Source organism: Pezoporus wallicus, unplaced genomic scaffold (assembly GCF_028554395.1).
Source record: "Pezoporus wallicus isolate ANWC-B61680 ecotype Strahan unplaced genomic scaffold, APGP_CSIRO_Pwel_v1 contig_7506, whole genome shotgun sequence".
In the NCBI taxonomy this organism is placed as follows: Eukaryota; Metazoa; Chordata; class Aves; order Psittaciformes; family Psittacidae; genus Pezoporus; species Pezoporus wallicus.
The window spans coordinates 1723468-1739538 of NW_026637546.1; the positions used below are offsets into that span (position 1 = coordinate 1723468).

The 16071-nt window shown below is 39.1% G+C and overlaps 1 protein-coding gene across 3 annotated transcripts in view; it reads right to left on the minus strand.

Annotated features, from left to right (window-relative positions):
- MRPS27 (mitochondrial ribosomal protein S27) overlaps positions 1 to 16071 on the minus strand; it is a 64748-nt gene that overhangs the window by 13441 nt on the left and 35236 nt on the right. Inside the window, exons 5-12 of one of the 3 annotated variants that reach the window (XM_057406110.1) lie at positions 15451 to 15565; positions 14903 to 14981; positions 13478 to 13593; positions 10551 to 10653; positions 7607 to 7749; positions 4171 to 4326; positions 2613 to 2735; positions 358 to 471 (exon numbers count right to left, since the gene is read on the minus strand). In XM_057406110.1, coding sequence (XP_057262093.1) covers positions 2622 to 2735; positions 4171 to 4326; positions 7607 to 7749; positions 10551 to 10653; positions 13478 to 13593; positions 14903 to 14981; positions 15451 to 15565 — 826 coding nt within the window. In that variant the 3' untranslated portion in view covers positions 358 to 471; positions 2613 to 2621. Of the gene's footprint in view, positions 1 to 56; positions 472 to 2612; positions 2736 to 4170; positions 4327 to 7606; positions 7750 to 10550; positions 10654 to 13477; positions 13594 to 14902; positions 14982 to 15450; positions 15566 to 16071 lie in introns of those variants that run through there. The other 2 variants (XM_057406109.1, XM_057406108.1) reach the window with 2 other exon arrangements.

Sequence of the window (16071 nt, forward strand, 5' to 3'; positions counted from 1 at the left end):
CTCTTCTACCCCCTGCCTGGCTGACGTTAGGAGGAAAATATACGATGTACAGGATAAAGATTTCTAAACCACATGTGCTTTCAGGAAACAGACAAAATGGGAAAAGTTTAATTTTCATATAGCAGTCACATACAGTTACACTTGTAGCAGGACTCAAGTGAATATTAATAATGGTAAGCACTTCAGTGACAGAGGAATGCATACCACTATGGCAGTCTTGGAGTTCCAGTACTAAGCAGATGCTTTAGCTAGCTTCTTAGCTTCCATTTCCTTCTTAGCCTTTTCTCTCATCTCTCTTTCTCTCTCAATGAGAAGTGCTTGTTCTTGCTCCCACTCCTTTAACTTCTGCTCATATTTTGCAATATCTTCCACTTCACATGCTGGCATCTTTTCCTTGACAAGTTGGGAGGTCAGGGTTAAGAGGCTTCCAGATTCAACCTTGCCAAGTGAATGCAGCTTGGAGAACAGCTCCTGTCATAAAAAGGGATTTAGGGGAAAGTGAAAAGGAGAGAGCCTGTCAGTCACAAAATAGCCACAAAATACTCCTCTGTAATAACCAATACATTGCTGCCTGAATCTTAACTACTAGCTGGGCTGTGTAGGCCAGGGAAGTACTTTATCCCACCACTGTTGTGCTGTGGTTAGCTGGTACCATTTCTTGAAATGCTAACCTTTAGAATAATTTTTTGAGCAATAAAACTGAAAAGAAAAAAAAAAAAAAGAAGTTTTATTTTAATTAAACAATGAAATTCTGTTTATTTTTCCAAGTTTGGTTATGTGTTATAAAGATCAACTAACCAGTCAACTACAGTAAATATAATCTGAATATCTTAGGTTTGTGTCTTACATCAAAACCGATTGCTCCATGCTATCTGCATTAGCATCCCTCTCAACAAATACACATAATTTTAAATGCTCTTTTGCTAACAACATACTAAGTAACTCCCACAATTTTTCTTCCCAACACTTACTGTGATCTGAGACTTGACTATACTCACACAGACTGTACAATAGCACTAAAGCAAGGGATATTTTTTCAGGGGCTGGAAAGGACCTTAAGATCATCAAGTTCCAACCCCCCTGCCATGAGTTCCAACCTCACACTAAACCGTGCCACCCAAAGCTTCGTCAAACCTGGACTTGAACACCACCAGGGATGGAGCATTCACAACTTCCTTGGGCAACCCATTCCAGTGCCTCACCACCCTCACAGTAAAGAATTTCTTCCTTATATCCAATCTAAACTTCCCCTGTTTAAGTTTTAACCCGTCACCCCTTCTCCTATCAGTACAGTCCCTCATGAAAAGTCCCTCTCCAACATCCCTACAGGCCCCCTTCAGATACTGGAAGGCTGCTATGAGATCTCCACACAGCCTTCTCTTCTCCAGGCTGAACAGCCCCAACTTTCTCAGCCTATCTTCATACAGGAGGTGCTCCAGTCCTCTGATCATCCTCGCAGCCCTTCTCTGGACTTGTTCCAACAGTTCCATGTCCTTTTTATGTTGAGGACACCAGAACTGCACGCCATACTCCAAGTGAGGTCTCATGAGAGCAGAGTAGAGGGGCAGGATCACCTCCTTCGACCTGCTGGTCACGCTCCTTTTGATGCAGCCCAGGATACGGTTGGCTTTCTGGGCTGCAAGCGCACACTGAAGAGGGCTCATGTTCATTTTCTCATCGACCAACACCCCCAAGTATTTCTCCACAGGGCTGCTCTGAATCTCTTCTCTGCCCAACCTGTAGCTGTGCCTGGGATTGCTCCGACCCAGATGTAGGACCTTGCACTTGGCATGGTTAAACTTCATAAAGTTGGCATCTGCCCAACTCCCAGAATCTTCCCTGTTCTGCTGTGAAACTTATTTAGGAAAGCAAGCTCTATATCCAGGCACCAAAGGGCACATTTTTAAGTGGCTACATCACTGAGTTTTAAAAGCAGTCTCCAGAGCTCTAAATGCAGATCATTAGAGAAGAAGCACTGCTTTTAGAAAGAATATTCCCAGCATTTACGTGATGAAATGCTTGCCCACTGATCATTGACACAGATGGAGGGAATTGCCTGAAGAACATTTTACTGAATAGCGAGCTTCAGCATACTGAATCTGAAAACAAGTAATATGAATGACAGTGTCAGACAGAGTCTAAATTACAGCTCTAAAGGGTTTATCTGGAAAGAGCCAAATGCCCTCATATCCTGGAAGTGAAGGACAAGCTGCCTATCATACATTGTGTCTGTTAGGCTGCCATGGCTTCTTCAGGTACTTCCACAAACGGCTGTTCTGAAGGTTGGTATGAGACATGGAGTCCAAGTATGTTTATAAAAGCCATGCAGAAGAAGCTACAATTGTAGTCAAGAACAGCATGTCTGGAGCAAATTCACATGCTTTTCCTCACACACCGAGGTGTATATGACTTGTGAAAGAGAATGCAAAAGCAGGAGACAGAAGCAATTGGTTTTGAGCTCAAGGAGTAAGACTGGGACATGGTAGCTAACCCTGGGCTGGACAAAGTGCAATAAAAGTGTTTTCAGCAGAAGTGCAAATTCTGTGTTGAAGTTACATCACATGCGGGCAAACAATCTGTGCTGGGACAGCAGCAGTGAATGCCAACATCACCAGGTTGCTTCAGAGCTCCCACTTTCCCTCAGACTTGTATGGATTTCTAGTGAACTTCTCAGCCATGTCAACTATGCCCATAGGTGTCCAGTGGTTCAACTGGGAAGACTCACTGGTACTGGCCTGATGGATTTGAGACAAGAGTCTAAAAACTCTTTCAGGCTTAGCTGAAACAGATTCTGACTTGAGAGCTCCTTTTCTCATCCAGACAACCATAAATCGTGGGTTATTTACATATAAATTACTGTTGGATGCCTAGACTTCACATGAGGACTATGTCTTTCTTACATTCAGATTTTTATGGTGAGAGCTTAGAGCTAAGTATTGTGACTGTAGTTGTTGGCTCAAAGTCAGGGGACTCACTGCCACACCAGTGAATGCCTGAATTATGAAACCTGCAGAAACGTTGAGGTGAGAAGAAAACTACTCTCTTGGCACTAGTCTGTCCCCAATTGGACATTTAGGCCTTGTTTTGAGCACTCTGCATTATTTTCTTCAAGGCTCAAAAATACATAGACAATGAGAGACTCAAAAAAATGTCACACTCCCTCCTTCAAAGGGCACTTGGGTTTACCTAATTCACTGTGATTCATTCAGGCATTAATTATCACATGATGAGCACCCAATGATTCCCAAAAAACTTTAATTAAAAAGTTCTACAAGTGCCTACAAAGTGAGTTTAACTTCTAAAGATTAGTGGCAAATAATTTATGTAAATAAAAATTAAGGAAAAGAAAAGGGTGTGTATGTGAGATGAAACCACAGGATACTAGTCTTTTAACTTTTGAACTTTCTTTAGAAAGCAATGGTCTGCATCCAGAACAACTGTCTAAGGTCATGACAGCTGCAATAGCAACTGATGGGGTATGGGAAGAGTTCCAGGTATGCTCCGGGAACTACAGAACAGATTAATTTTAACAGATTAATTTGATTTTTACTAAGCACAGATCAGAGATGCTGAAATAAAATGAGCTTGTTATATAGCTAAGAGATGTTAAAAATACAATGCACTTATTATATAGCTATGCCCTAATGAACAACTGTTTGTGTTTCATATTCTTATCATCAGCGTGACAACGTAAATATAAAACAGAGGTGATACAGCCTTTCTTAATTCCCCAAAGTACAGAATGCAACATTCCTACTTAATCGTAACATAGACAAATGGACAAATTCAGGATGGTGTCATGCCTATCACAATTTATTTTAATGAGAAAGAGCCCACACAAACTCAGATAATGGATCTCTAATCCCATACCACTTTCACAAACAGGACTGGATTTATCGTTTTGATGTATGAAATGAGAAGATAAAATCCCAGGAGACAGATAAAAGGTAAATGGTCTTGAGCATTTATGTCTTTGTAGGCTACTGCTTCCTGCTTGAATAAGTGAAAATATAAGGTGATATCTGTTTCAAAAATGCCAGGCAGGACTCCTGATGCACTGAAGGGGTGTCAGTCTAATAACCATAATAAGCCAGCATATATTCATTTTCTAGTAAGTATTATGGAGTTCTACTACATCTTAGAATATTTAGATAAATGAAACTCTCTTACCTTGAATCGGCTGTAGTACTCGGGTACTTTAGACTGCTCTGTTTCTTCTGATTCTGCACACTGTGACTTCTGCTCTAATTCCTTGACTTCTTCAGCTGATTCTGGACCAGGTTTTGCTTCAAGGACAGACTGCAAAATGGTCTCCAAAGCATTAATCTGAAAAATTATATTTGTCATTGTTAGCTTAAACAGCATGGAAATACAATCCAAGTAACACTGCTGTCACGTTTAACAACTTCTTCAGGGAATACCACATATTTTGGGAGGACTTCTGTGTATGATAAAAAGAAAACCAAATTCTAGAAGGAAACGGGACTTGTTCTTGGAAGAATTTTGTACTGTGCTTGAGATCTTTGAGACTGGACATTAAATACCCACAAGAGAAAACCTCCACCACCCTCTGTCAGCAATAAACTCCCTGTGACTCAGATGCTGATTGGTATCTGCAGATTTGTCAAGCATTAGGCTATTATCTCCTCCTGGCCTGATATCCAGCCATGGATACTAATGCTGAATGGTAGTCACAGTGGTAAAAGCACCAGCATGACACACAATCACAGATACATCTAAATAAGATATTACTATTGACTGTTCGAACAATGTAATCTCAGATGAGTAGTGTACCTTTACAATAGATTAGAGGTACAATGACAGTACTTCTTTGGTGAAAAGAAGCAAGGAAATCACCTGTTCTGCAACAAGAACACTCATTCCTATCATTAGTTTGACAATTTAACAGGAAAAATGGAAATGTAAGCATTTAATATATTGCTATATTTTTACTCTGTGACACCTCTGTTCTCTTCATGTGTGACTTCTGAGGTAGTGAGAGAACCACCCTTCTAATCTAATTGCATTTGTATCAGAAGAATACATTAGCTTCACTAAGGGACTTGTTAAATTATTTTTGTATGTATTTTTGATATAAAAGGTAGAACTGCTATATGGATGCTGGTGCTGCTTTGGGAATAACATGATCTTTATAACAGGAATTATTAGGTGAAGGTTGCCTGCATTTCAAATTTTGAGCTTTTACAAATGCAAAGAGCTGTTACCCTTCTATGAATCCTGAATGTTTATCAGTAGGATAAAATAACCTTGTGTAACCTTTGACTCTGTGATGTTTTCTCCAAGCAAAAGGGATATTGATAGTTACAGTATAATTTTCCCAGCATAAATATATAACGATAATGGAATAAAAATTAGGCTTATTTGAAATAACAATCTTGACACTGAAATGCAATCTTTAAACTAGCACTACTGAAACAGGACTAAATAAGCAATGAAACACAACTGTGTGCTTGGAAATGCGTACACTTACTCAAAGACCTTCTCAAACAATTAAAAAACACAAAACTTGTCTTGCTTGTCCATAGTTAAACAATATAGCACAACACTAAAACAGTATTTCTATGATTTTGTTAAGACAGTAATTGTAGACAGAAAATAGACTCCCTTCTAGACAGGCTTTAAGCTTTCATTAATTTCTGAAAGAAAAGTAAGTGACTTGATAGTCATCTGGAATCACCTGAAAATGTTTATACCAAAACTGCAGCTATAAAAGTTCTTTTTGAAAACTTCCCTTTTAGATAATGAAATTCATTCAGCCAGTAAACAATGTTACATTTTGGAAAAGAACTAAGTTCCCCAAACCAAAACTAAGTTCCATGTCTTTCTCAAATAAACCTGTGATTGTGCAGGCCATTTTTAATATGTACCATACTTCTCAGAGCTACAATATGGATTCATTAGAATTGCATGATATTCAACCTAGTCCTGCCCATGAGAGACCCAAGATACTACAGGAAAGAAGAGTTTATGGCACTTGAAACTCTTTCCATCTTTTCTCCTGCTGAATTCAGTGGAAGTTGACTGACCCCCATATTGACCTGGTCAGTGCTCCTAGTCCTTCACCGTTAGGAATACCACATTTTAGTCAGAAATAGTAATTAAAAATGTCAAGCATGGATTTTAATAGTAAGATCTTAATAAGCATTTGGGTATAAAAGGCCAGATGATACACTATAATTACTTTACACCAGATAATGGTTATTGACCAGCATATTTTCCTGTTTTCCTTTCTGCACTGGGGTCACAAAAATGCATTACAGAACAATTACTTTATTAATAACAAACCACCCTGGCCTGCTCTTGGTCCTCAGCATGGTGAAACTTATATGACTTGCACTATTGTTTATATACTACTACTTAAAATCCATATGAGGTAAAGTATCTTTTCAGGGAAGTTTCTGTGTGGCTCTCATGGTCACTGCTTTTGGGGCTCAACTACTGGCTTCATACAGTGACGCAGCATTCGTGTGTGATCAGTCACAACCTTCTTAGTTTTTCAGTGCACAAAGTAAAAAGTGTTTCTATGAAGAAACGCATTGCTAGATTACCTGTAGTGTTTACTATTGTTACAGCATTGGTACATAGAAGGATGGGATCCTGTTGTACCACAGGCTGTGGCCTATAGTAGGCCAATACTAGGATGTTCACCTACAACCCAGAGCTAGCTGTGGGTTCCTGGGGTTTGCAAGCATAAAAGATTACAAGCATGATAGGCTGAATTCTTCAGACTTGGAGTGAGGAAGAAACTCCCAAAACCACATATCTAAAGATGTAACTCAATCTGGCACAAGTTGCATATGTGACACTTCCTTCTCTGCACTGTCCAGTATTATATATGGAGCAATACATAAGGAGAACCTGCTGAGCAGTGCCCTGGCCTTTGTTTATCAAGGGGACTGCAGAGACTGCAAGCCTAGTAATGATGCCAGCAGTGCTGTTTCTATGGTCCAGCCCATGTGGTGGTTTCCTAAGTTACTCTTCCTAAACTGTCTGATTCCAGGATTAGCATGATGTCCCACAGTACTCCTAACCCACAAGTTCCTCAGTGGGTGCTGACTTCATAAATGGACTGAATTTATCCATACTTCCCAGCTGAGGGCACTAAAATTCTTCTAGAAATCACTCTGTAAAATTTTTGGACCAGTGTCACTCAGGACATCATCTCAGAGGAAACGGAATACATAGAGTCAGCAGGGAGAAGAATAAGATGTGGTATTTCCTTCTCACTGCTAAGAACTGCATCTTCAAGTGAGTTCAGAAGCTTGGGAAACAAAGGTGTCTTCCCATCCCCACAGAAGTGTCTCCTGTGACACAGACGCAGGTGTCTCTATGCAGGGGAAAAGTTTAGGAAACATACTTAAATGGTTTGTGGGAGTAACAGATACTCAACTCCAAAAACATGCCATTACTGGCTCATCAACTGGGTCATGGTTCTGTTCTAAACATTACTTCTTCTCTTGCTTTCCAAAGATCTCGGAAGTGTAGTTGAACTTCTCATCAGCAAGGCACAGAATTCACAGGTTTTACTGGAGTTTGGCTTCTGTGAAATTACCTTTGGTCAAGGCATTACAGCCTTCATACTTACAGCTTCTTTGCAGATTTTGCTGTCCCCTGATAATGAAGCCACATTCTCCATCACTTGTAAGGCTCTATTCAAGTATCCAGGTGTCCACATCAGTGGCATTAGATTGTATACAGCTCTTAGCCCCTTATTCAACTCCACCTTCCCTGTGATAAAAAAAAATACTTTAGCGTTAATACTTTAACATTTGAGCCTTAACAAAGTCCATATGGCTTGGCTCTATTTTTCAGAAGTGACAGCAATTGTCTGGCTTCTGTGGTAAAAACAACATGCTCTTCTACAACCTGCTCTGACAGAACTGCTATTATTTTATTAAGGTGCCTTCTTTTTGCCCATCTTCATGGCTACCACATGTTTGTTTCCAGTTACTCCCCATGCCCACTCCCTCATCTCCTAGAGATTTTGTCTAGATGGGAAAGAGGAAAAATAGTGAGGTTTTCCGATTGTCTGGCAGTTTTAACAGCAGCTCTGAGAAGGATGTCTGAAGATTTCCGACAAATGTCTCCTTAGCTTTTAGGCACTGACTGCGCAGCACTTGTGCACTAAATCTAAGGCTCCAGAGTCAACTCTTTGGCCTTTGGGGTCTCACATATGTGTCAGAGCCAGACTGTACAGTATTTGAACAACACACACTCTGGCCAATTACACAGCTTAGTACCCTTATTTCTGCTTGTCCTGGGTTCAGTTATAGCACCCATTTTTCTCTTTCTTAGTAGCTGGTGCAGTGCTGTGCTTTTGACTTTCAGCCTGGGAACAACGCTGATAACACCACTGGTTTTAGTTGATGCTCAGTAATGCTTACTCCGACCAAGGACTTTCTGAGTCTCATGGTCTGCCAGGGAGGAGGGGAAGCCGGGAGGAAGCAGAGGTAGGACACCTGACCCAAACTAGCCAAAGGGGTATTCCATACCGCACCACATCACGCCCAGTATATAACCTGGGGGCAGTTACCCAAAAGGGTTAGATCACTGCTCGGGTTGGGCTGGGTATTGGTCGGTGGGTGGTGAGTGGTTGTATTTTCTTTCATTGTTATATCCCTTATTGGTGGTAGCAGCAGTGGTTTTGTGTTATACCTTAGTTACTGGACTGTTCTTATCTCAACCCATGGGAGTTACATTCATTCAATTCTCCTTCCCATCCCTTCAGGAGCAGGGGGAGGAAGAAGAGGAAGAGGAAGAGAACGGCTGCATGGTTCTGAGTTACCAGCTTGGCTTAAACCACGACACTACTGTAGCTTCCTTCTACTGTACAGGAAATAGTGAGAACTGCCAAAACAAAATTTTGGTTCTTGATTTAAGATATTTTGCGCAACATGTTCTTCACTGACTTCAGCAGGATCTGTGATAGGCAGCACTACTGACAATATGGCTCTTTTTCTGACAGTAATTACCAGAGAACATGAAACTCCTATATAATAGAGGAAATGTACATCACATTGCACTGGGTCAGTACTAATTTACAATTATTGTCACTCTAAGGCTTTGATTTTTTCATTGTCAATGTAATGAATGATACTACTTCAGTGTAGCTTATGAGAGCTATACCTAAGCTCTTGATCAAATTTGCACACTGGCTATAATGAAATAAAACTATGAAACACACCTTACTCTTCTTCACACTGAAGAGAATAGTTTAGGAAAAGCAAGGTAACAAGTGCACAGACAAAGCTGACTGAACTATGGCTAAATTAAAATAGCTGAGGTGCTTAAAGCCACTTTGTGCCTGTAGACATATTTCATTCTCTGAGGTCAGTTCCATTAGTGCTGACAAGACTGTGTAACACATGATGTAGAAGTAAATAGCTCTTGATCTACTGAATGTCAATGTCATGGAACAAGTACTACTGCTCACAGACAACAGTGAAGTGCATTTGTGAAATACAGCCACTACTCAACCAATCTATATGACATAAAAAACACTCCAAACTGAATGACAATGGGACAGCAAAGCCCCTATTTGTATGTGTATCTCCACGGGTAACAAACTACAGCTCCAGGGAAAATCCTGCTTTCAAATTAATTTTCACATTTATCCCTCATTTGGACTAAAAAGGATGTTTTTATCTTACAGTCATGATAAATCTGAATCAGCATCCCAACTCTGACATTGCACATTGTATTTTGAGGCCACATTTAAAGAACAAGCACATTTTTCATTACCCTCAATACATGCTAACATAAAATACTATGTGGTAATGGAAAAACTGCATATTCATATATTTTAAATTTATTAATTACTTTTGTCCTGGGTTCCCATGACAACTTTCAAGTAAATTACCATTTTGTAGAGAAGGACAAAACCTGTCTGCACTAAATTAAAAAATTACTTACTCTGTACTGCATTTCCCTCTAATTCTGAATATACTCTAACTGCTCTTTAATAGTACAGCATATCATAAGCAGTAAAGACTTCTTAACAGATACAGTGTAAAGGCACCGATATCTGCTGTTCACAACAGAAACATTACATCTAGTAGTTAATGTTTAAAGATACTGTTTTTCAGTATCTTTAAACTTTTCCAAACTTCTTAATGTTTAAGGACTATTTTAAGAAGCTTACTAACTAGAAAGAGAATTTATTGTCCATAACCTTAAATTTGTGTCATGGAACTCTGTACTTTTGTGTTTGTTTTTTTTTTATTTGTTGGTCCACAAACCAACCAACCCTACTCCTTTCAAGAATGTCTTTCTTTCAGCTGCCAATTCAAACCAGCAGGGAGTCCTAAAGGAGGTTCCAAAGCCGTCCGATAAAGGACATACCATTCAAATCAGTACTATCCTCCAGGCCTACAAAACAGATTCAGTCTTAAATCTGAAACTATTCCTTCCACTACTTCTCTCTTCCTTAGCTTTCTCCTTGATTACCTTTTAATAAAGTGAAGATGCCAACTTAACTCAGCCACTGAAGACAAGAGGGAAAAGATGACTGTAAGGGAGATAAAACTTACCAAGGAATGCATAGCCATACAGCTGGGAGCTAAAACCCACAGTACTTGTTTGCTTGAGACCTGTAAGCACTAGCGATGCTCCAAGATTTTTCTCCTCTTCCCACTGCAAATAATGTAAACTAAGTAAGTGTTCTTTGACAAACACAAACATAAAATGGCAACAGCCAAAGACAGCACATAAGGCTTTCATCAGATGTCTCAGCAGTAACAAATCACTAAACATGTCTAGTGGTCAGAGTTACAGCACGTATATCCTGAGGAATAGCACGCAATACATCGAGGAACACCTCTCTTTCCAGAAGGCAGAGGTTAATCAGTGCATTTCCTTCAAAACACAGTGCTACATGAATTTACACTGCTCAAGCTAAGCTCTGTCTCTGTCCTGTATGTCCTACCATTTGCTTCAGACTAACACTGCTGAAGAAAAGATTCCATGGCTTCTGTGCTAAAGCAGCCTTTTCTTTTAAGTATGTGGACAAATACATGGTTCTCTATTCTCACTAGAATAGGAAAATGCTGAGAGAAGAATATGCTGCTAATGGCTTTTCTGAGTCCAAAATCCTTACTGTGAAAAGAACATATGCAACTCTCCAAGGCCCCTGTATGCCCGAGGATTAAAAGTACAGCTGTCTCTCCAGCCAGAGAGAAGTACCAGCTGTCTGAGCCAGACCACCAGTGTTGGTTAACGAATGGCACCCTACCAGTAAATACATTAAAACCACAAGAGCAGTTTGAATTTTGTTTTGCCATGGGATAGTACAGTATATTTTTCAAGACCAGAGAAGCACAAACATTGAGGATAAATGTCTCTTTATTGCACATGAAAGGAGACGAGCAATTCCCATTGCTAAGAAAATGATAAAAAGGAAGCTAAGAAAAGACAACAGATTGGAGGAAGTCTAACTTGCTAACACATGGTTTTTGTGGCAGGGTACTTGTGTCTGTTTATTATCTTATGACCTGAAACAAATATCTCTGGCAAAACATCCAAGTTTCCTGAAAAATTCCCCAAGGTACACTCAGTCTTAAAAACCACAAAGGTTCAACCTTCTAATTTAATGCATTATTCAGAGATGTCTTTTTCAAAGTATGGTATTGTTTCGTGTCTCCATCTGGGTGCTACAAGAATTTGCATGTTATCATCTGACAACAAAATACTATCACCTAACAGCCAGGCGAGGTATTTGCCTAACCCAGAAAAGTGATACCAGGAGACAGGGCCATTTCATGCTGAATTTGGCACTGCAGCTAAATGTTATAGGAAAATCAGACTCAGCTGGAAAAACAAGGATTATATGGCCTAGGTTCTTTTGTAAGCTAGCCCATTTGGCTCCACAAGTTGGAGGAACTGCAAGAACTTAATGTTAACAGCTTTCAGGGGCAGGTAGCAGTCATAGTGATTGTTTTCAGCAGTCAAGGAGGCAACTTTCTCGGGAGAGCCAAGATCAGTCAGGCTTTCAGTGGTTTTTACAACAGCAGAAAAATCACCACTCTCTATCACCACTGCTATACACACTAAGGACTAACATAGCCAGATGCACAAGATTCAGCTCTCAAAGTTAAAAAACATTTTATCAGGCTGCTGAACCCTAAGCTACTGCCAATGGTCTGTCTGCAGCAGCAAACTGGCTGACCTGTCTCACACCTTTGAAAAGGGAATGGAATTTTCAGGAATAGCTGAGCAGACCTCATAATTCTGTTTACTACCACTTCTTAAATCAAACACAGAAAATTGGTACTGAGCGTTATGAGGTATTGAATGGTACTCTGTATAATGTACACACAGAAAAAATATGGCTTATTGCTGGCACTGGATAGGGTAATTTCAAAATGCCACAGCCAGATATTATTAAATATAACAGCTGCATGAATATGCTTGCCTTATATGTGTCATGTGTCCACACAACCCTTACTTGCATATTCAGCTTTCATGAAATGCTATACATATTGACAAATTCTTATCTTTGCAGTCAGGATATATGGACATGGACAAATACAATGGGAAAATCGGGTTTTGTTCCCCTGCTTTTCATATACAAATGATTACGCTTACTTCTGTGGATTGAAGCAGAATACCAAACACGGCAAATGCACATCTGTTTTCTATACTGAAAACTGAAATAACAATCCGGTTGAGTAAAACCTTAAGGCATCTGTAACATGTGTTTTGGAAGATGCTTCATGTAAGGCAAATGGAGGCTTCAAGCATCTTCCTGTGGATGACAACATGCTATTGAAGGCTTGTGCCAAACTACGTGAAAAGTAACTGCCTAAAGTGACAGACATGGCAGAGCCCTTTGCTGATACCTAACTGAGCCCCTTCTGCAAAGGAAGAATACAATGCCAATTCTGAAAGCCTGAACTGTCATACTGGCCTTAAGCAAGCATGATGTGAAAGAAACCCCTAATCCTTGGAGACAGGAGAGATGCCACAAATTGAGCTTTAAAACAAATACATACTAGAAACAATAAACCCAAAGCCAAATTGGGTAGCAAAAATCCTAGTGAAAATGCTTTATAATTCTGCAATATCACCATTACCAAGGTCTAATGGTACACAATAACCAACTAAACAGGCTCCTATACAAAAGGTGAGACAGTTATTTTGTTAACTGATAAAGCCTTCTTTGAAGTGAACTGAGATGTCTTTTCATAATCTTCCAATGGACATACATTACATTTGAAAATCGCAACACATCTTCCTTTTTAGAGGAAGGGGCAAAAGAGGTGACAAGTGATTTTATGGCTTTCATATTTTGTGTTTCTTTTTTTCTTTCTTCTGCAGTTGTAAAACTAATGACAAATAAAAAAAGAGTATTATTTTTTCTCAGGTAAACTTAAGGGAAATAAAATACATTCAAGATTGAATACACAACTGACACTTAGAAACAAAGGTTTTTGTGCATCATTTTGTGTGGTCAGCTTACCGTATGTTCATGCTTAGTTGCCAGGTACTGGTATAAAACATAAAGAGAAAGAAGCTGTGTTGATAATTCATCAAAACTTTCTTGCAGCATGATCTCTGTTACTACTGACACAGCATCTAGGGAGGAAAACAATACATAATCAGCAACTGCAAATTTATGCAGTTCACTTTCATACCTGTTCATATTCATCGATACTTTAGTGATGCAGAATGTTTTGAAGTACTTAGGGAGAAAGTTAAATTTCTTATGACAGGTAATGAGGAATTAGTCTTACTAACTTGGGTTACTCAACATACTGCGAGAAGGAAGAATGGGTTGAATAGCATGAGAACACAGACGGGATCTTTCCAAACTCAGCTCTACACTCTTCAACTGGCTCTTCTTTGTTCAGCCCTTCAATCATTAACATTAAAAAAAAAAAAATAAAATTGGAAAAAATTCTTCTTTGTTCTTGTGTTTAGATTACAAACAAGACTGGCTTAAATTCACTGCCTTAAGGTGACAGGAGAGTACAATGGAGCTGAAATGTTGTCACAGATCACCCACAGCACTCACTGTATTCAGAACAGCTCTGTGGAGATGCTCCACAGGGAGTCCCAGTGACACTCCCTGTCAGGAAGGACAGTTTGTTAAGCAAAAGGACTCGAGCCCATCACAGAAAAGAAATATGGATTGAATAAGAGATACTTCACAGATAGGGGAGCTCACAAAATAAAATAAAAATATGTATTAATTTGCCATTTCGCAAAACCTTCATGACATAAAAGCTACAGACAGTAGGCAATTCTACTGTCTCTTTCAGTTATTTGTTTTACAAGAGGCTTAAGCAAAGAAAAGCTCACTGTAAGTCTACAGTACCAGAAAACCTGCAGTAAAATGAAAACCTTAAGTATTTGTCACCAAACATGAGAGGACTATTAAACAGTTAAATAGTCAGTAGTGAAAGACAGGCACCCCAACACAGCAATATAGTATAGCTGGCTCTCTCTCCAGAGGCACAGAGAAAGTCTAAACAAACAGTTTAGCTATGCAGCTTTTTGAATAACTATATGTACAAAAAATTAACTCTACCAACACACATTTTGATTCTTGAAACATTTTAATTGTCACTAAAAACTCATCTGATGTCCCCCGCATGTAAGTCAGACTTGCAAAAAGTGGAGAATTTATATTTGGAATGGGATTAATCACAGTAGAAGCTATGAACTGCACATTTCAAAATTACATAACAAAAAAAACCCAAACAACTGAAATGAGATAAATAAACCTACAGAAAAGTAGCTTAAAGAAAAAAGGAATTATGTTTTTAAGGTGACCAGAGAAAATATGGCTGAAAGCTTTTAATTCAAAGAAAGGCTCTGTAGATGTAAAAGCACACAACTAAGGATGCAGAACTCCATCCTTACGCAGAACATATTTTCTTACCTTCGTATTTCTTCTGCTTTATAAAACAATCCAACAAAATATTGAAAGTGAAATTATCTGGAAAAATTCCATACTGAACCTGAAGAAAAGAAGGAAAAACCAGTGTGAAGACCTGCTTTTCCAAGTCTTCCCAAGTATAGTACTGCAGGTTACCAGAAAGATGAAAACCACACCATTGCACACTGATGCTATGTGACACCCAAGCAATCCAAGGAGATTAGCACAGCTTCTGTGATGTAGGCCTTCTAACTTCTGATGTACTGGCTTTGCTTTGGCATTTTATGTGAGCCTTTGCAACCAGGAGGGGCACTGCCTATCAGGTTTTTATGCTTCTGCATCTAGCATGTTTTGGACACTATACTGTTTAAAAACAAAAAGGGAAAGAAGATAAAATTCAAGTGCAACATTAATTTTTGTTTTGGTAAAGAAATATCTGAACTTAAAACCACATTCTACAGGACCTGGCTGCAATAGAGATTCCAGGTCAGCCACATTTTGTCAAAAAAGCTGATCAAATATATTCATGACTTTTCCTTGTAAAAACTTACCTTGTTTTTTAATGTGTATAAGGCTTTGTCTTGTGCACCATATTTTAAGCATTGTCTGATCCAGGTATGGATGGTCCAGTCTCTCAAGTACCAGCAATTTGGACTATGCCGAAACCTAGAATGATAAATGGTCCAGGTGACAATATGACTCTTTGTTTTCACAAATTCTATAATCAACAAACTATGAGTTTCAGAACCCCCGCCTTTTATAATCTCAGATATGTATCTACCTGGTTTGACTTTGCAGTCAGTCATTCCTCTCCAAAGAGCTCCAGCTAGCCCCTTAAAATAAGGGAAACAAAACTTAGATACATAATAGTATGTATCAAGGTGAAATCAGGCCTTTTCACAAAAGCATAATATTTCAAACTTTTCATTTTCCAGGAAGTGTACTGCTTTTCCTCTGGAAAGGTAAATACCATAAACCAATAACTTGGTATACTTATGAAAGCCAACTGAGATAGCTGTAAATACTGTAGGGCTTTTTAACCTTGTCCTTCTGATTGTGTCACATTGTATCCTTGCTGATCTCATCAAAGAGCAACACTGCGTTATGACTGATGACATAAGCAAGTATCAAAATTACATCAAAATACAGATTGGTCTGAACTTCAGAGTTGG